Consider the following 18,537-nt stretch of genomic DNA (forward strand, 5'->3'; position numbering starts at 1 on the left):
ACATGTATATTGAGTGATAAACAATTAACGCATAATGATGTGGAGTTATTTTATTTATCTATTTGACTGGTGTTTTACGAGGCACTCAATCCACGACTATCCGTAAGTTCATAACGTTGCTGAATATTTCACCTTTAAAAATATATCTTGTTCAAACACGGGAAATTAAAATAATATACGCTGTCATTTTCAGCCATTGTAATGTATGCAATGAAAAAGGCAGAATCTCAGTTATGATCCAATCAGCAGAATATCATTTAACCATGACACCAGATCAAAAATGGACGTTAATCGTGGACGCCAGCATCAAGTTCTAACTATAGGCCTACGTCCCTTTTTTGTTAACTGTACAAACTAAAGTCACCATATAGACCCAGTACCTTAAATAGGTTGAGAGGTTCTTACTGGCTCATTCACTTACATCTTTCTCCTCACGGCAGTCGAACGTCCGAAGAAGCTTAAAACCAGCTCTTCCTCGAGTCAGACAGTCGCATGTCAGGTGTGCGCGTAAAAGATGATGTTGTCGTAGGTTCAGAGGAGTTAAGTCCCCTGAATTGACGTCTGCATGCAGGAAACGCAATTAGGACTCTACGTAGGCCTATCGAACGTTTAAATACGCGTAGGCCCCAATTTCTACGAGTTTGGATAGAGTAAATCGTCGAGAGTCTCTAAATAACAAGTCTCACAAATTAAGCGATCATACCAAATGCATATAGGCCAATATTGGTAACGAATCTTTGGATAGGCCTATATCGTCTTTCGGATATCGTTACTGCACGCCAACTAATAGGCCTGTTGTAGGCCTGTTTGATAGATTAACTAAAGAGCATTTCACTAATATACGATAACGGTGACTGTTTTGTGTGTGGAGAGAATTAACTTGATGCATAGCCCGGAGAAAATTGCCGCTCATCGGCCCTCGATCGATAATTTTAATTTGTACATGCATGATTGGCTACTATATATACAAATCAACAACTTCATTTTTAAAAAGAAACACAATTGCTGCAAGTTTAACCTGAAATACTAGGCATTTTTTTCTCATTTTCCTTTAATGCTGGTTAGGTCTATCCCAACTGGGGAAACGTAATCCAAAGGTCGCCCGTAGCTACGCAATGTACGAGACCATACTGTTGTTGTTGTTGCGTGCAGAAAGTCAGCTGAGGAGTACCAGGGATGTACGCTGTGTATATGTCAGATCTAATTTTGTACTTTGCCACGGTGTAACAAGAATGACTCACGATCTCACTTATCAAGTAATATATACATGACCGAGCAAATTATTTTGCCATCTTCGTGAATGTTCTTTTGTTTATGTTAGCTCAATATTGCACTGCTAAGTTGTGGGCGTTTCATTTTCATTCAATCCTTTAACGAGCAGAATATTGTGTTGATGTGTTATATCCGTGCTGGTGAGCTTGTCTGATTTGCTTGAACTTGAAGTGGGGAGACAGGGGAGAGTGTTCATGGTGAGACTGGTTGTCACGTTTTTTGTCGGTTTTCTTCTGCTTCTGTATATGCTCTTCATCAAACTCACAGCTGTACAGTTCACAGAGCTCGCTTCTTTACTGCAACTGCAGATTTGCAGTGCGTTCCCTGAAATGGCCAGATGGTTTTGCGCTCAAAACATCAGCTTGCTCAACCAAGACTCATTTTCATATACGTTTGCTTCCTTTCTGTCATCTGTCTCAAGACTAAAATACTTTTAAAAAATGTTTAAAATGCTCTGTCATGTCTGTGTTAAATTAAATTTAGTTTCCTCTGTTTCTCGATCTGCTTGAATCAATGCTATTAAGCCTATTACATGTATGTTTGCATATATATCGATATACAGTGAAAGCTTGTTTAGATGATTTCTTTTCTATTTCTGATAAATGTTTTAAGTATGGTAGGCTACATGATTGCAGTCAGGTTTAATGATGAGGAAACCATACAGAACAAAAATACCAGCTGTACAAGAAGCTTCTTGGCATAAAGCTGCAGTGAACCTGCAAGAATTTAATTCATTTTAAAGACTCTACCTGTCAAGGATGTATCCTGTTAAAAGGTTAAATCATGCCCCAGCTCTTTCTGTAAGCAGCGAGACTGCGTACTCCAATGCATCAAGCTATATAATCCCAAACTTTGGTTTAATTTCGTAATGTGCATAATTTGATGTGTAATAACATATTACAGTACAAACAAATTTTTCATGTTTCGATTTGGGGGGTAAAAATGGGTTCAAAGTATACTTTTCTGAAGGCCCCAGCGGACAGTCCGAAAATTAAGTAGCTTGTAGCGGTGACGTCAACAATGATCCCTGTTTAAAGAGAACTCTGTGGGGCAAAGACCAATCAATCTGGCCGAATTGGGCCAGGGACATGGGGAACAGACAGATTGGGTGTGTATAAGTGAAGGAGTGCTGAGGGGGTGCTAAGCTGGTTTGAAGAAGCCATGTAGTATCTGTGTACTTGTTACATTGCCCATACTGTAGTGACGCGGTTCAGTGGGCTCAGGGCACTTTGGGGTGTTCAAGTTCTGAGCAAGATCAACGGTAACATAATTTTTGAAAAAGTCTGACCGTTGACGGAAAATATGCAGAATATAGAGGGTTTGGCAGAGAAACATAATCTTTGTTCTGGAGTTCCTTTTCATGTATCCTTTAATTATTGAATTGCTAAGTGCATGTAGAATTAATCCCAATCAACTAAATATAAAGAAATGTTTCTTGTGTGTGAATAGTTTCACAAAGAGAACATCAGGTCTTATTGTGTTTTCCAGGTCAGCTCTAGTCTGCCATAATGTCAGCTGGTGCAGCTCAGAATTTTCAGACCTTTGTTGATGCCTTGATGTGTAAATATAGACATTCTGAAAATTTGGAGTTGGACCCAGACATATTTGTTCCAAAACAAGCTCCAGGAAAAGCAGGTAAATGCAAATAAAAGAAAAGAGATTGCACTTGATACAATGAATCTAATTAAAAATACTAAGTTATTTTTAAAATTCTTAGTATATGTTAGGCATACAGTTACATGTATTATCTCCCTTTTGCATTGGCAGTTATATGATATCTCTGGTGGTGCCTGTTGCATAATTTTACGATTTTTCCTTGCCATACAAGTAAAGCCTGAAAACGGCAAAGCTGGCATAAATCGCTCAGTCCATCGTGTCCTCCATCTTTAACATCTTGTAATTTATGCTGAGGGCGTGTTGCCTTTCAGCGGATGAAATTTAAAAAACTGCCGGCTTGTTGGTGTAAACTCGGAACGTATTTCTGAAATTCCGGTCTCCAGATCGACAAACGGAAAACGAACTGTACTGTTCGCTACCTTCTGGGAAGAAGAGTTCTACCAGTGTACGAACTGCACTTTGACGGTTTCCAACGACAATTCTCCTCATAACACATAAGACTTCAGGACTAGTTCTGAAAATGGAGCAGATTTTGGCGCTGATTTTATTTATAATTTATCAACTTGAGGTACATAGTAGAATTTTTTATGATATGCACCTGCGAGAAAATGCATAGTCTTTTCAATGGCATTTGACGGATATTTTAATTTTCTTCTTCTTTAACTTACTCTGCCAGGTTTGTATTACATGTAACATTATTTAATAATAACTTTTACCTTTCCTGCTAGACTCTTCTGGGAATATTGTTCTGAACACTGAAGTGCTTGCCCTGCATGATGCATGCATCAACACAGCAGGGACAGTTGAGGACATACAACATTGCTTGAAATGCCTCAGAGAGCTGGATTTGACCTGTAATAATGTATCAGAGTGGGATGAGGTATGTTGACCAGGGTCAGTTTTGTCTTGCTGTTTCAAGCACAAATTATTATGCCTGAGTGTATAATCCATTATCAAAGGTTAGATGGTTGTCTTAAAAAATGTATAATTTGCATCATATTTATATTTTTAATATGTTCATAAATGCTATCATAATTTAGGTTAAATGCATATGGTTCGAATCAAACAACAAATTTACATTCAAATAAATTTATTAGACAAGCATCACATCCTTATTTAGAACATTATTATGCAATAACAATAAATACCAAAAGTTGGCCCCAAATACCCACCATACAAAAATGCCCTTCAAATACCTTTTTCTGTTGAAAAAAAATCCAAAAAAAATATTGAAAATCATATTTGCAAATAAGTTGAAATCTCATCTTCTGAAAGTTACAACATTTACATGTGTATGCAGTATGAGCAAAATAGTTCGTAAATATATATTAAGCTTGGTCTGACTGTGTTTGCCTTTTCAGGTATTTAAATTGCTTGGCGCAATGCCAATGTTGGAGTTTCTGAACCTCACCTCAAACCCATTGTGTAACCCTATGCCCAGAGACCAGCATAGCTGTAGGTTCCCATCAGTACGTCAGTTGGTCTTAAACAGCACTCTGATTTCCTGGTCAACCTTGACAGAGTTAATGCCATGCTTTCCTAAGTAAGTCATTGGTCCAAGATTTGTCAAATTCTGCACGTTCATCTGTGTTATAAAAGACGTGTGACTAAATTTATGGGTTTCATTGTATGGGAATACAGTAATAATGTATCAGTATATGGGGCTGTTGTGTTTGGACAATGACATTCATTTACACTGTCATTTGTTACAAGTCTAGAATAGTTTTAACTTCTTTTCTGTAAACTTTCTTTAAATTTCAAAATAAAGAGTAATTTTGTGTCGATTTGAAGATAATACAGATGAAAGGATATTTGCGCATTCTTAAATGAACTGTTAGACAGATATTCTAGTTTATCCCATAATTTGCCCGTGTCAGTTATGTAAATTTTCCTTATACCACTTGTTACATAAAAAGCTTGAAATTTTGATTGGTTACCTGAACTTTCAGGTTGCTTATCCAAACTTATCCAATGAAAAAGTAGAGCTGCATACTGGACTACTTCTATGGTTTGTTGCTGTGACAAAAAAAAACAAAAAAAAACAGGCTAGCAATCACTTACTACACCATGACAGTTGTTTCTTGGTAACAAAATAGTTCAATTTTTGGTACAGTGGATAGGAATAAAATTTATCTTCATGAAATGTGACAAATAGCTAAGGTTGGTGAAAGGAAATGAAAGGAAAGCACTTGACACTGTACATGCCGAAAACAAGGTACTCACAAACACATGATTAACCCTCACTGCATCAGGCGTCAACGACAGCAGCATGTCTCGGTGTCAGATTTTAACAAAATTAAACACCTACAAACTTACCTTGCTACTTCGTAGAGCACCAAGGACTCTTGTGTGTATGAACTCGTATGCAACTTGTGTACCTCAAGATTATTCTTAGATTTAGTTCATTCTTCTTTCTACATCAAACACGATAATTGATCCCACTGTGACATTTTGGTTCAAACATCATGTCTACCATCACATGGAAAGCCCAAAAAGAACCAAAGTAAAGCCTTTTGAAATACCGTAGACACTGTTTTGCGACATTCTTCAAGTTCCATGATGGTTAATAAGACCAGCAAATAAGTTTTGAGGTGAATTGTTCGCATTAATAGCCTAAATTTGAATATTTCATTCAGTATGTTTTTCTAAATCACCGCTCCTAGCACCTTGCTTGTCATCACGTGACATCAGTTATCATAGAGATATGATCTAGATTTAGGTTACACTTTTGGAGCTGAATGTTTCGACAAATGAGCAGTAATGAATGCTGATATTTTCGAAACAAATTAAAGCTCATCATCTTATCACACTAATGGATTATGTTGTGTTTTCTGTTCACAGAAATCACAGATTTTCTGAATGCTTTCTAGAACTATATTTTGGGAATGTGCTACGGTCCCAACCTTTTCACATACATTGATATCATTACGCATCTCATTTGCATACTTGTCAAAACAAACAGACATTCCTTTCTCTATCAATCACCTAAAACCGCTCAAAATAAATTATGCATAATAGGATATGCAATTCGTGACTATACTGTATCTGATTTATTAAACTTGTGATCTAATTTTCATTTTCACAAATTAAAATTACACCACTCGTTTAATAAATCTGATATAATGGGTCACTCATTTTATATCCTCTATACATGCACATGTAAATGTATCATAAAAAACATTTTGATGTAATAAGCATATACATGTAATATACATATACATGTAGTAAACATATACATGTAATATACATACACATGTAGTAAACATATACATGTAATAAAACTTGTCTTTATAGTGTGGAAGAGCTGCATTTAAGCCTGAACAATTATTCATCAGTAGATCTAGATGGGAGCTATCAAGCATCAAGTGTCTGTGTTCTGTATTTCAACGGGAACAATGTGGCTGACTGGTGTGAAGTGGCTAAGCTGGGGTATTACTGCCCCAATCTGAGGGCTCTAGTGATGTGTGAAGCGCAAAACCTTCAATCCTTTGGAGAGGCAGATCAGTGTAGAGCTTTATTCCCTAACCTGACCAGTCTAACGGTCAGTGACACAGCTATAGAGGACTGGGAACAGATTGACACCCTCATGCAGTTCCCTGCCCTGGATCAGGTCAAGCTCCAGAGAATCCCCTTGTTAGAGGTCAGTTCATAGAGGAAAAGCAGTTTGCTAGCCATTTAACAAACAGTGTAGCATTCTTTTAACACTTTATAATGTGCTCATTTTTAAGACAATGGGTTTTTTAAATGTTAAGATTTTGCTGGTTTGGCAGTGTGTTTGCATTCGTAGGTTTGCTATGTACATATACGTGTATCTGGCAAAAATGATGATTCTACCCAAATTCTGCCTTATTTAGTCAAAAGGTGACCTAATCTGCCATCATAATTGTAGATTTATATTATCAAAATGAAATGTTGTTGAGTCTGCATTAAAACTCAGTCAAATAGGTAAAGTGAACAGAATCAGCTAGTCTGGCAGACTCGTGGGAAGCTGCTAGTTTATGCCTAGCCTGTACTGTTTTTTTACTTGTTTCTTAGTTGTAGACCTGTTCAGGCCTGGAAATCATTTTTAAGGTGGTGCAGGACATAATGGCAAATTACATGGCCCATGTCAAAATACTTCTTGATGCCAATCATTGGCTTTGTTCTGCTGCTTATATCCAGACTTGCTGTGTGTATTTTGCGTAGTATTGGTGCAGCTATCCATACACATGGTCTGTCCTGTATCTTCATGTCCATGTATCGTCATTAATGATGTTTGAAACTAATTAAAATATGATTGTAGGATTACACAGAAAAAGAGGGAAGGCAGTTGTTAGTGGCCAGATTACCTAATGTGAGTAAGTTGAATGGCAGTATGATCACTGACACTGAGAGGGAAGATGCTGAGCGAGCTTTCATCAGACATTACATGGACTGTGATGAAAAGCCTGCCAGGTAAGCACCGGACTTTTGCCATGTAAACTAAAACATCAACATTAAACATAATCTGTGGCATCTATGGACAAGACTAAATCAGTGTTAAATCATTACACAGTGACAGCTTTTTCTTGTTTCCAGTATTATGAAACTTTTCTAAGACTAGAATTGATGTGATAAGGAAGGACGTATGAGGGTGCATTTACATGTAAAAGTTAGTAAAAATTTCAATTTGCATAAATGATTTATAAAAACTTCATGCCTAATGTTTGTGTATCAGATGCTATTTAAAAATGCTGGCTGGCAAAGTTATAACAATGATAATGTTGGCACCTACTCTGTGGGATGTGAATCTTGACACATTGTTAAAGGAGGAGAAAACTTTAAAAAATGACACTATGGGCTGAAAAGAGCACATTTTTTTGTATCTGGTGTTGCCTGCTGCATAATGTTGTGATTTTTCCTTGCCTTACACGTAAACCCTGAAAACAGCAAAGCTGGCATAAATCGCTCAGTCCATCGTGTCCATCTTTAACACCCTGTAATTTATGCTGGGGGTGTGTTGCCTCACAGCTGATGAGAGTTATTAAAACTGCTGGCTTGTTCGTGTAAACTTGGAACCTATGTCCAACATTCCGGTTTCCTGATCATGGAAAATGAACTGTACTGTTCGTTGCCTTTTGGGAAGAAGAGTTCTACTGGAAATGTATGAAGTTCACTTCAGCGGTTTCCGACGACAATTCTCCTCGTAACACATAAGACTTCAGGACTAGTTCTTAGGCAAAATGGAGTCGCCCACAGCGGATTTTGGTGCTGACTTTTAATTTATAATTGATCAACTTGAGGTACATATTAGAATTTTTATGGCATGCACCTGAGAGAAATGCATACCCTTTTCAATGGTATTTGTTTGATATTTAAATTTTCTTATCCTTTAAATTGAATTTCATGACAGTGTAGTTCTTGTTGCATAGTGTGTAGCATAGTGTGCACTCAAGTTTACTTGTACTTTCAGGTATTTTGAGCTAGAGAGCAGGTATGGTAAACTGGACCCATTAGTTCAACTGAACCTGAAACCAAAAACAACAGCAGAAGTGAAAATCAAATTTGGTGATCAAGAAGAGACCCGTAAAATCAGCTTACGACAGACTGTGAAACAATTCAAAAAAAGTTTAGAGGAATTTGCAGCTCACCCAGTTTCAAAATTCCGATTATTTTACCATGACCACACCTCAGCTTATGGTGCTGAAGAGCTGAGATTCCCAACACGTAATCTTTATGCTCTCAATATAACAGATGGAAGTGACTTTATTATTGTCTTAAAACACAACTGATCATTCAATGAGAATCTATTTTACATTTTTAATTTTGTTTAATTTTACATATATGCATGTTTGTAGTATGTGAGTGACTGTGATCTGTATATGATGTAAATCATGTGAATCCTTTGTTAATTATGAAATTGTAAGGAAGCTTTTGATTTATTGGAATCAGACGGTGCAATAATTAGTAACATGTAGGACAACAGGTTGTCTCTTAAAAGAATTCTGGATGATTTTTAACAGATACATGTACATGTAGGTCTGTCTTATGTTAGCTGGACAGGAGATTTGTAAGAAACCACATTTGGGTGCAGTACATGTACATGTTTGACAGTTGTACAGGTGAGCACATGTATATCAACTACAGCTTGCATGAAACAAGGTAAAGGCCTGTGTGACAGTAGCAGGCTGTGTGACAGATGAACAGGTCTGTTTAGACATTTACAGCCTGTGTGACAGATGTACAGGCCTGTTTTGATAGTTACAGCCTGGTTGATAGATGTCTAAGTCTGTAATTCAACTATAGCCTGTGTGACACAACGCATGTATGGCACAAGTCAGAGGCCTGTATGTTTTGACAGTTACAGCCTGTGTGAGACATACATGTCTCTATAACATCTGCAGCCTGTGTGACTGATGTACTGGTCTCATAACTACAGCCTGTGTGTCTGATGTACAGGTCTCACAACTACAGCCTGTGTGTCTGATGTACACATCTCACAACTACATCCAGTTTGAATGATGTACAGGTCTCACAACTACAGCCTGTGTGACAGATGTACAGGTCTGACAACTATAGCCTTTGTGACAGATGTACAGGTCTCTCTACAGCCTGTGTGACAGATGTACAGGTCTGTTTGACAAATACATGTGCTGCTTGTGTGACAGACATACCACTTGTGTGACAGGTATACTACTTTGTGACAACTAAAGGCTGGCAGATGATTCTTCAAGTTCAATGAGAAGCTCAAAGTGTTTTCTCTGATTATTTAATCGACATTCCATGGCAGTGAGTATCAAGATTTTATGCCATAAGATTGCTCCTGGCTAATGTTCATCGGAATTGGGGTCGTCCGAGCTGTCTAGTGTGCCACTCTGTACGGGCCAGAGTTCCACGAAATGGAGCAAAATAAATAAATAAGATGTCCGTGTATTATTTGTAATATTAATTGGGCTACACCTGTTGAAAAGTACATAAGTGGTGTTACTATTTTTATACATGATTAAAGTAATTAATTAAATTAATTTTTGTCTGCTGTGTTTGGTGGGTTACTTATGTAAGCAACTTGTCCGTGAGAAGTGTCTGACTAAGGAGATTTCTGCACAAAGTTTCTGTACGTCTTTGCAGCTCTGCCATACAGGTGGGAAATTCGCCAGTAACTAGCCATTGTTTGAGGCATGTAGTTCACTCCAGGTGCTCCACCTGTAAAACTGACCGCCGTCCACCGAGAAACTCTTGAATATGACGTCAGTTATTCCTCCACCACTTCCTCCGAGACTGCTGAGTTGATCTCCACTGACGACTACATTGGTATAATACTGTCAGATGTAGCAATAGACATCCGTTCCTAAACAATATATTTTTTTTACTAATTTAGTAAGTTTGAATAATGAAGAACATTAACACATCATCCATATTTAACATCGTTGTAAATTCATTGTTCATATAAATATTTTATTAAACGGTAATGTAATAAATATCAAGTGGAATAAAAATACGGTCCTGTCTTAAAAACAATTTTTCACACAATCCATTGGTAAAAGTTGTAAAGTTTGAAGCAGTAGTCATGAGCATCAGTATTAGCTTACCACAATCATGATCATTTTATGTGAAATAAAAAAAACATTTTCAGAATTGGCAGAATTTAGGAAAGCATGTATTTCACAGAATTAGAACTTAGCAGTTTTGGTTCCCGTTTTGGATCTGTAGATGCTTCCAATGCTGTCTTTTAAAAAATTATCAACTAATCCAGGGAAGGTAAGACATTTCCGCATACCAGGTTTGGAAATTTGTTGTATTATCTCCCTTGTGTATCTCTGAATAATTTGCCTTACTTAAATACATTACACATAACACTGTACAGCGCTTGCTCTATTCAATGCGCTTGTCCTACATCACCGCAGCCAGAAAAAGTTATCGGTGCTTCAACATAGATCCGTTATCAATGTTAATCAGTGCATGACTTCAATATGCATTATGGGTCCAGTTTTCAAGTAAATATTGAAAGAGTGAAGAAACTGTGTTTGATTTTGTTTTACAGACACCACTTTCTGCTACACCAGCAGACCATGGCAAAATTTGATATTTCTGTCCAAGGGTTGTCAGCCATCTTGGTTATCCCTTGTTTACAGTCATAAAGCGAGTGGAGGAAATATAACATTCATTAAAATGTAAACAAAAAAGTCATCATGCATAGGCCTAACTTGTCCGTTTAAATTTGTGATCTACATGTATATTCATGTACACATAAAATACATAAAGAAAAGGTCAAGACTTGTTAAATATCAGCCTATGTCCATGGTCTTTTAACAACATATTTGCGCTTATGGGCGTTTACATGTTGACCTGTTTACAATATAGCTATTTGCGCATTTTGTTTTTACTACATACATGTAGCTGTATGTACAATTCCAGGTGTATAAACCTCTTCACATGATTGATACATGCACAGATCAGCGCATCTTGACTTATAGGCCTATGTATGTTGACCTTCTTACAATATATATATATATATATATATATATATATATATATATATATATATATATATGCCTACTCACAATATATAAGTCTAGGTTCATGTAGCGGCATGTACATAGATGTACACAGATCAGCGAATATTCACAATATAGATATTTGCACAGCGTATGTTGACCTATTCACCATTACATACATGTAGCTACAGATCAGAGAATGTTGACTACTTTAAATTATAGCTGTATGCACAGATGAGCCAATGTTTACCTATTCCACACAGGTCAAAGTATGTTGACCTATTCACAGAATAGCTTTGTCCCCAAGTAAGCGAATGTTGACCTATTCACAATGTATCTGTTACCTCGCTTGACCATTCCCACAAGTACCGGTGTTCGAATGTTTCAGAGATAAATGGTTATAGCTGCATATACCTAGCCTGCCAAATATTGTCATTGTGAAGGGAAAAGTAAAGCCTGCTTGTCTGTATATTAAATATGTAACACTAAATAATCCCGTAAGTGAGAAACCAAGATGTCAAGTATAATCCTGTATATAGCCATCGATGAACTGACCGATGAGCACTGTAAACTCGTTGGCGTAATGGATGATAAATCGTTTGAGTTGCTCTCGTGAAGCACAAACTGTATAGAACTGAACATGTGGCCTCAAAACAAAGCCTGTTTTCAAGAATCCTGCCTCTGCCACAGCACCTGCTGGTTTTAAACCTTAAGTTTCACATTCTCTGGAGGAGCGTCGGCTTTGTACATTTTGAGACGATGTAACATGTTCATGAACTCTCCCAGGTCAATGATCCCGTCCTTACCGGCCGTTGTCTGCAGGAAGAAGTCGATTTCTTTGGGAACCAGTGTCCTTCCAGTGCCGGTGTGTTGCTGTTGTAGCCCAAGTCTGGCCTCCTCCAAGTCCAGCTTTCCACTTCCGTCTTTGTCCAGCTTTTTAAACATCTCCACCATTGTATGAGCACTAAAACAGACAGAAATGCATACTTAAGATTGCTGCTGAGGTGAAAAGTCGTTTGTCTCAGCCTTCATCCCGGACGCCTAATATTTTTGGGAGGCGAAATTCAGTGCCATCATGGAAGATTTTCTATTCTTTGTTGTCAAGCATTTAAATTATACAAAAGACAGCTGTTATTAGGAAATAAAGACACTTTGTGTAGGACCTACCTGCAAAAAGGTATCTCAAATGGCCTACTGTTCTATAAATAACGTTAAGACTTCATATTTTACAGTTTTGTTTGCACGTGGTATAGCTCTTGTTTGTACATCATTATGGCATGGAAATTCTAGTCACCGTCCCCTGTGGTGACTTCACTGTTTGTGCTGTTCTTGTCGTGTGATGGCTGCTGAATGTGACCTCTGGTGGGTTTGATAGTTGCCCTTGTCTGATTATGATTTGGCTTGTCCTGACGCGTGTGATGGCTTGTCATGTCGCGTGTGACAGCTTGTCCTTGACACAGGGGATGGCTTGTCCTGACGCATGTGTTGGTTTGCCATGACGCGTGTGATGGCTTGTCATGACTCGCATGATGACTGGTCATGACTTAAGAAATGCTGGTCATGACACATTTGAAGACAGGTGATGACACATTTGAAGACTGGTCATTGCTCTTGACAAATTGTTTGTCATGACTTCTGTGATCACTCGTCTTGACACATCTGATTTCTGGTTTTCATGGGAGTGATTGGTGGTCATGATAACTGGTCATGACGCGTGTGATTGCTGGTCATGAAGCGTGTGATGGTTGGTCATGATGCGTGTGATTGCTGGTCATGAAGCGTGTGATTGATGGTCTTGAAGCATGTGATTGGTAGTCATGACTCGTGTGATTGTTGGTCATGAAACGCGTGATGATTGGACATGATGTGTGTGATTGCTGGTCATGAAGCGTGTGATTGATGGTCTTGAAGCATGTGACTGGAAGTCATTACTCGTGTGATTGCTGGTCATGAAACGCGTGATGATTGGACATGATGCCTGTGATTGCTGGTCATGACGCGTGTTATTGATGGTCTTGAAGCATGTGATTGGAAGTCATTACTCGTGTGATTGCTGGTCATGAAACTCATGATGATTGGACATGATGCGTGTGATTGCTGGTCATGAAGCGTGTGATTGATGGTCTTGAAGCATGTGATTGGAAGTCATTACTCGTGTGATTGCTGGTCATGAAACGTGTGATGGTTGGTCCTGATGCGTGTGATTGCTGGTCATTAAGCTTGTGATTGCGGGTCACAAAGCGTGTAATTGCTGGTGTGATGGTTGGTCATGACTCGTGTGATTGTTGGTCATGAAGCGTGTGATGGTTGGTCATGAAGCGTGTGATCGCTGGTCATGAACGATTTGATGGTTGGTCATGAAGCGTGTGATTGATGGTCATGAAAGGTTTGATGGTTGGTCATGAAGCGTGTGATTGCTGGTCATGAAACGTTTGATGGTTGGTCATGAAGCGTGTGATTGCTGGTCATGAAACGCGTGAAAGCGTGTAGTCGTGTGTAATTGCCTGTAATACCGCGTGACCAATGTTTGGTGATGATCAAGATTTTTCAGAGCTCATGGAAATACTTTACTTAATATCAAAGTTACACTGAGTAAAACGTAACGATTAATGTTCTACGTGGGACTTTTTGGACCAAATCGACTGTTTAGTATAATACAAAAAGTGTTTCTTTTTTTGTTTTGTTTTTTTTTTGTGTTTTTTTTTTTTTTTTTTTTTTTTTTTTGTGAAGGGGGGGGGGGCATTTTATTCTCTGTAAAAAAACACGAAAACCACATTTGGAATCAGCGATAAACTGCTCTCATATTATGCGTACCGTATTTCAATGTGGACAGATCCTTTAAGGGTTCGTTTTGGTGAAGGCGTGATCTGGGATTATAGTTCAGGGCTTACCGAGTGGTGGTGTGCATGGGGCTCGTATGATGTACTGTGGGAACTTTAGACAAACGTCATCGTAATGTCGTAGCAACTTAACAAAGACCAGGCTGATTTGATTTTGCACTTTTCAATGGAATGTGAGGTATTTGTTTAAAAGTTAAAATGTGTTTATTTTTCAATGACTGTATAAATCATTTATGGTTTGTATCTTTTCATTTAATGAAGATGTGCTTCTTCCATGAAGACATTCGTAATGATGTGATGACACGATTCGTTCCGTTGATCCACCCGAGCCAGGAGTTGTATAAAGCATATATACACGAATTGGTTCATCACATCGCTATTCTACGACTGACTACGAACTGTTCTCTGCGTTGTCAAACCAAAAGCTTTCTTTATCCAAAATTGCTGGTATTTGCTTAGGCAGTTCAGTATGTTATTCTTGATATTCACATATCTGTGCGCAAAACTGCGGGATGTTGATCAAACAATGTATCTTCTAACCGGGCAATTGTAATGATATAGAATGATGATGCCGACATGAAGCCGAGGAGGCGCTGGTCAACTTTATGTACAACGTATACTGTGTAACAGGCTCCGGTGGTTGTTCAAGCTGTCCGACATCCCAATTTTATCATTATTTGGTCGGTATATCAGTATAATAACTGGTGTATGAAATGTCAATTACAAGTTAGAGGATTCTTAGTATGGATTCAGGACAAGCCGTTCATACGGTATGTGAATGTGATCAAAGATATAAATTCACAACAGTGATGTCGGTCTGGGTTAAAGAGAAATGACATTAAAATTCATACTTTTGATGTTTACATCAAATAATAACTTGTATTTTTCTCGCCTCTAATGTTCCGTGTGCTGTGGCTTATCCTTGTCCTAATGAATGTCCCAATCTAGCGTCACACACATCATTCACAGACATACTGTATGCCAGTGAGTCTAAGATCATATCCCTTACAGAGTCATTCAGTCAAAAGTGAGTGCGTCGTATACCATGTATGACTGTTTCTTTGTAACTGTCTTCTTTACACAGAACCGACATGAAAATGTTTGCAATGTGTATTACAAGAAGTGTTACTTGTCACTGACAAGCATGTTCTGGTGTAAGATGCCCGGTATAGACAGTTATTCTCTTATCTCGGGTTTGGCTAACGCAGCTGCTGAGGGATCCCCGGCAGGAATTTAGCCGACTGACTGTAGGATATCTGTTTGGAGTAAGCCCATGACTGGACTGGAAGTCTTGAAGCATCATATCTGGGGATATCAAATTCTCTTTCTGACTGTACAGAAGAGTTAACTATGACAGGAATTTCTTTTACAGACGTATTAAACATATACGATGACTTAGAGCCACACATGCATATACATTTACATGGTCAGCATCAGAAATAAAACAATGTCTTTATTATCTTATAATGTTTACAAAAAGCATATCACAAAAGAAACATTTCATAGCCATAAAATATATAACATCTGTATAAAAAAACAGCATTTTCACAAACGTAAATCATGTAAATTTACGGAATAGCGAATAAGACAGCGTTGTCGGAATTCTCCAATGCGGGCCAACTCCTCGCAAAGATCACAGTCACAAATGGGTTACTGTGAACTTTGGTTCCATGCCACTCCACCTCCACGTGGAGGTGTTGCACTTAGCGTTGACCTAGATAGAAGTAATGTAATGGAAAAGTTTTCTATATACATTTCAGTTGTTTACAAATGTCACAAAGCACAAGGCTCTTTCCTCAATAAGGTCCCATCTCACCGTCTGGCAGATTTATCAACGATAGTCATCAACGAAATCCACAGTTTCTAACCTAGGAATACTTTTGATTTAACATTTGTTGAACAAATTTATGAAAAAAATAAATGTGCATCTTTCTGATCAATGATGAAGGCTTGGCTCTTTCGTAGAGGTATTCACATGCCGTAAACGTTTGTCTTCGCAAAATGAAAAATAAAAAGTGGCACTGTTCCAAAAGTCCAAAGCACATTGTTTGTTCTCTGAGGTCAAATTTGTCTCACTCCACTTAGTTTCGCTCCACGCCAGATTTACACCCTCAGTTTCACGTTCTCCGGTGGGATATCTGCTGTGTACAACTTCAGTCGGTACAGCATGTTGATGAACTCTCCCAGGTCAATGATCCCGTCTTTACCGGCCGTTGTCTGCAAGAAGAAGTCGACTTCTTTGGGAACCAGTGTCCGTCCTGTTCCGGTTTCCATCTGTTGTAAGCCAAGTCGCGCCTCGTCCAAGTCCAGTTTACCACTGCCGTCTTTGTCTAACTTCTTGAACTTCTCCACCATTTGGGGTACGTTGCTAAGTGACCCATAAAAATAATCTCATAATACTAACTGATATTTATCAACACCTAATAAGCCACTCCAAACCATAGCATAAAGTAATCAGGAGTGAAGACACTTTGATCTTCGCTTACAGTGATATCAGAAAGCCATCTTGTTGGCATGGTTCCATGTACCGGTATCCAATTTATGGCTTCGTGTACTGGTACTAACAAAGACTAAGATTTTGCACTGAAGTCAGATACAGTTTGGAACAAAGAAAACGTTGAAAGCAGAAATTTTGAGCATCATTACAATGCTTAGAAGGTCTGTATACTTACTTGTTTCCCACTGTCGTGTAAAACTGTTGAAATTCCCAGACACTCATCATTCCATTGTGATCCTTATCAAATGTTTCAAACAAGTTCTCAGCCTCGTTTGATGAGAGATCGAACTCCTTACACAACATGGCTACGGCCTCGTCTTTAGTCAGATGGCGTACATTGTTATCCACGTACTTGTCAAACAGAGCGATCACCTCTGGTCTGAAATAAGACATTTTAATTGTTGTTACCAAACGGCGTAAATTCTCTTTAGAAGGGCTATTTAAAAGGATTCTTTTATCTGTTAAGTAAAACAGTTTGTTTTGTACAACTATTAGGTCAGAATCAATCAGAATGTGTAATTCTGACCAGTCGAAGACATTGACTCTCCATTTGGAAAGAAAGAAAATGTTCGAAGTTTCGTTGAATTTAAAGGGTCCATTAGTATACTTACGGAACTTTTCTGCCTCTAGGTATTCTTCCTGCCATTATTCCTGGAAAAAATCAGGAGAATTCTCTTTAAAACCAAAGCAATGATACCGAACTGTGTAAATGTTAACTGCAGGTAGCGACTAGTTTTGTATATTGCATGGGCTAACTGATAGGGGTTATTAACTTTTACAGACTGAACGTTTCTATTTCTGTCTCCTGGTTTTCTCTAAGTGGTCTGAAGATCAAGAAGCAGATCAGACTAGCCTCTGAAGATATCCTGTTCTGCAAACACATCTCCACAGGCGAGACGATGTGTATTTTTACTCTCACTTAACTGACTGTAACCACAGAGCTACTACTTTCTCTTCTCAGACTTACTAGCTTTATTTCAGTCTTTCACCCCCTGTCTTCTCTGTCGACTGAATCACTACTAGGCCTATAGCTATCCAAGATATACTTTACTCTCTCATTTATCTCGCAGATACAGTGAATTATAAAATAACCTTTTTCGCTTTAGCCAAAGTTACCAAACCATAAGTTTAATTACAACAAGGCCGTTGCTTTTCGGCCAAACCCCATATCAGGCTTCCCTTTGTTGTGGGAAAATAAATCCAGAAATTGCTCTGATCTACTTACCTAAAACTTTTTCTTTACTTTAGACTTTACCAGAAGCCGGTTATCCCCAAAGCTTCACTTGAACGCTCAACCGTTCTAGGTGGCTTCCTGAAGAGCGATCCCTTACAAGGCTAGCCTAAACCCAACACCACTGTCAGACTCGGGTTGTCTCTCTCTCTTGGCGACTGCAGGCACACTGCACGAGACTGCTTGGTAACAGCTGCGTATGAACCAATTATCACTGGTAGAATCTGGGACTCGTACTGACTTCTAGAGATGGGGGTTTTGACTTTTATAGCTCACATCTGCGGTCATTGCCGTGGGGGACGGGCGATGAGTCGAAAGTTTCGCTTCTAGAACTATTACATTTCAAGATCAAATGATGAAGACCAGGCGGCGTGTCATCCAGAATGAATCATAGCGGAAGAGGCGGCGCGATAGGGGAGATCACCCCTGCCCCAGCAACAAGCTCCAGCAGGGAGTGGTCGAAAATTCCAGATAAAACCGACAAAAATAGCAACATTTCTCTACCGTCTACAACTTGACAAATACAAGATCAAAACATATTCAAGATTAATTATCTTTCCGTGTAAATATTTTATCGAGTTGGGTTTGGAATCTTGTTTATGTGAAGATATCAAATTGTCCACGGTA

General features: G+C 38.5%; 2 protein-coding genes across 4 annotated transcripts; one reads left to right on the forward strand and one right to left on the reverse strand.

Annotated features, from left to right (window-relative positions):
* Window positions 1-1,149: 1,149 nt before the first annotated feature.
* On the forward strand, window positions 1,150-9,872 carry LOC135476733 (tubulin-specific chaperone cofactor E-like protein). Of its 2 annotated transcripts, none has more exons than XM_064756858.1 (7): window positions 1,150-1,256; window positions 2,761-2,907; window positions 3,618-3,769; window positions 4,251-4,432; window positions 6,184-6,529; window positions 7,172-7,323; window positions 8,321-9,872. In XM_064756858.1, exons 2-7 carry the CDS (start codon window positions 2,781-2,783, stop codon window positions 8,637-8,639), a joined length of 1,278 nt encoding a protein of 425 aa, XP_064612928.1. In that variant the 5' UTR covers window positions 1,150-1,256; window positions 2,761-2,780; the 3' UTR covers window positions 8,640-9,872. The 2 variants fall into 2 exon arrangements, with proteins under 2 accessions (XP_064612928.1, XP_064612934.1); XM_064756864.1 differs by having other exon boundaries at window positions 1,158-1,469.
* A 1,522-nt stretch (window positions 9,873-11,394) lies between these two features.
* LOC135476766 (uncharacterized) lies at window positions 11,395-18,296 on the reverse strand. 2 transcript variants are annotated; one of them, XM_064756905.1, is made up of 4 exons: window positions 17,905-18,296; window positions 17,291-17,330; window positions 16,855-17,058; window positions 11,395-12,306 (listed from the first exon to the last, which is right to left on the reverse strand). In XM_064756905.1, exons 2-4 carry the CDS (start codon window positions 17,323-17,325, stop codon window positions 12,045-12,047), a joined length of 501 nt encoding a protein of 166 aa, XP_064612975.1. In that variant the 5' UTR covers window positions 17,326-17,330; window positions 17,905-18,296; the 3' UTR covers window positions 11,395-12,044. The 2 variants fall into 2 exon arrangements, with proteins under 2 accessions (XP_064612975.1, XP_064612968.1); XM_064756898.1 differs by lacking the exon at window positions 11,395-12,306 and adding an exon at window positions 15,618-16,550 and having other exon boundaries at window positions 17,905-18,239.
* Window positions 18,297-18,537: the final 241 nt, after the last annotated feature.

Source organism: Liolophura sinensis, chromosome 1 (assembly GCF_032854445.1).
Source record: "Liolophura sinensis isolate JHLJ2023 chromosome 1, CUHK_Ljap_v2, whole genome shotgun sequence".
Taxonomy (NCBI): domain Eukaryota; kingdom Metazoa; phylum Mollusca; class Polyplacophora; order Chitonida; family Chitonidae; genus Liolophura; species Liolophura sinensis.

What these genes read in the sequence shown, in the direction of transcription:
- LOC135476766 (XM_064756898.1), bottom strand. Translation starts at nt 17,325, where the DNA reads ATGGCAGGAAGAATACCTAGAGGCAGAAAAGTTCC. An exon ending in CCTAGAGGCAGAAAAGTTCC is followed by an intron (nt 17,059 to 17,290) that starts GTAAGTATACTA and finishes GTCTTATTTCAG; the next exon opens with ACCAGAGGTGATCGCTCTGT. An exon ending in TACACGACAGTGGGAAACAA is followed by an intron (nt 16,551 to 16,854) that starts GTAAGTATACAG and finishes TGGGTCACTTAG; the next exon opens with CAACGTACCCCAAATGGTGG.
- LOC135476733 (XM_064756858.1), top strand. Translation starts at nt 2,781, where the DNA reads ATGTCAGCTGGTGCAGCTCAGAATTTTCAGACCTTTGTTGATGCCTTG. An exon ending in ATGTATCAGAGTGGGATGAG is followed by an intron (nt 3,770 to 4,250) that starts GTATGTTGACCA and finishes TTGCCTTTTCAG; the next exon opens with GTATTTAAATTGCTTGGCGC. An exon ending in TGTGATGAAAAGCCTGCCAG is followed by an intron (nt 7,324 to 8,320) that starts GTAAGCACCGGA and finishes TTGTACTTTCAG; the next exon opens with GTATTTTGAGCTAGAGAGCA.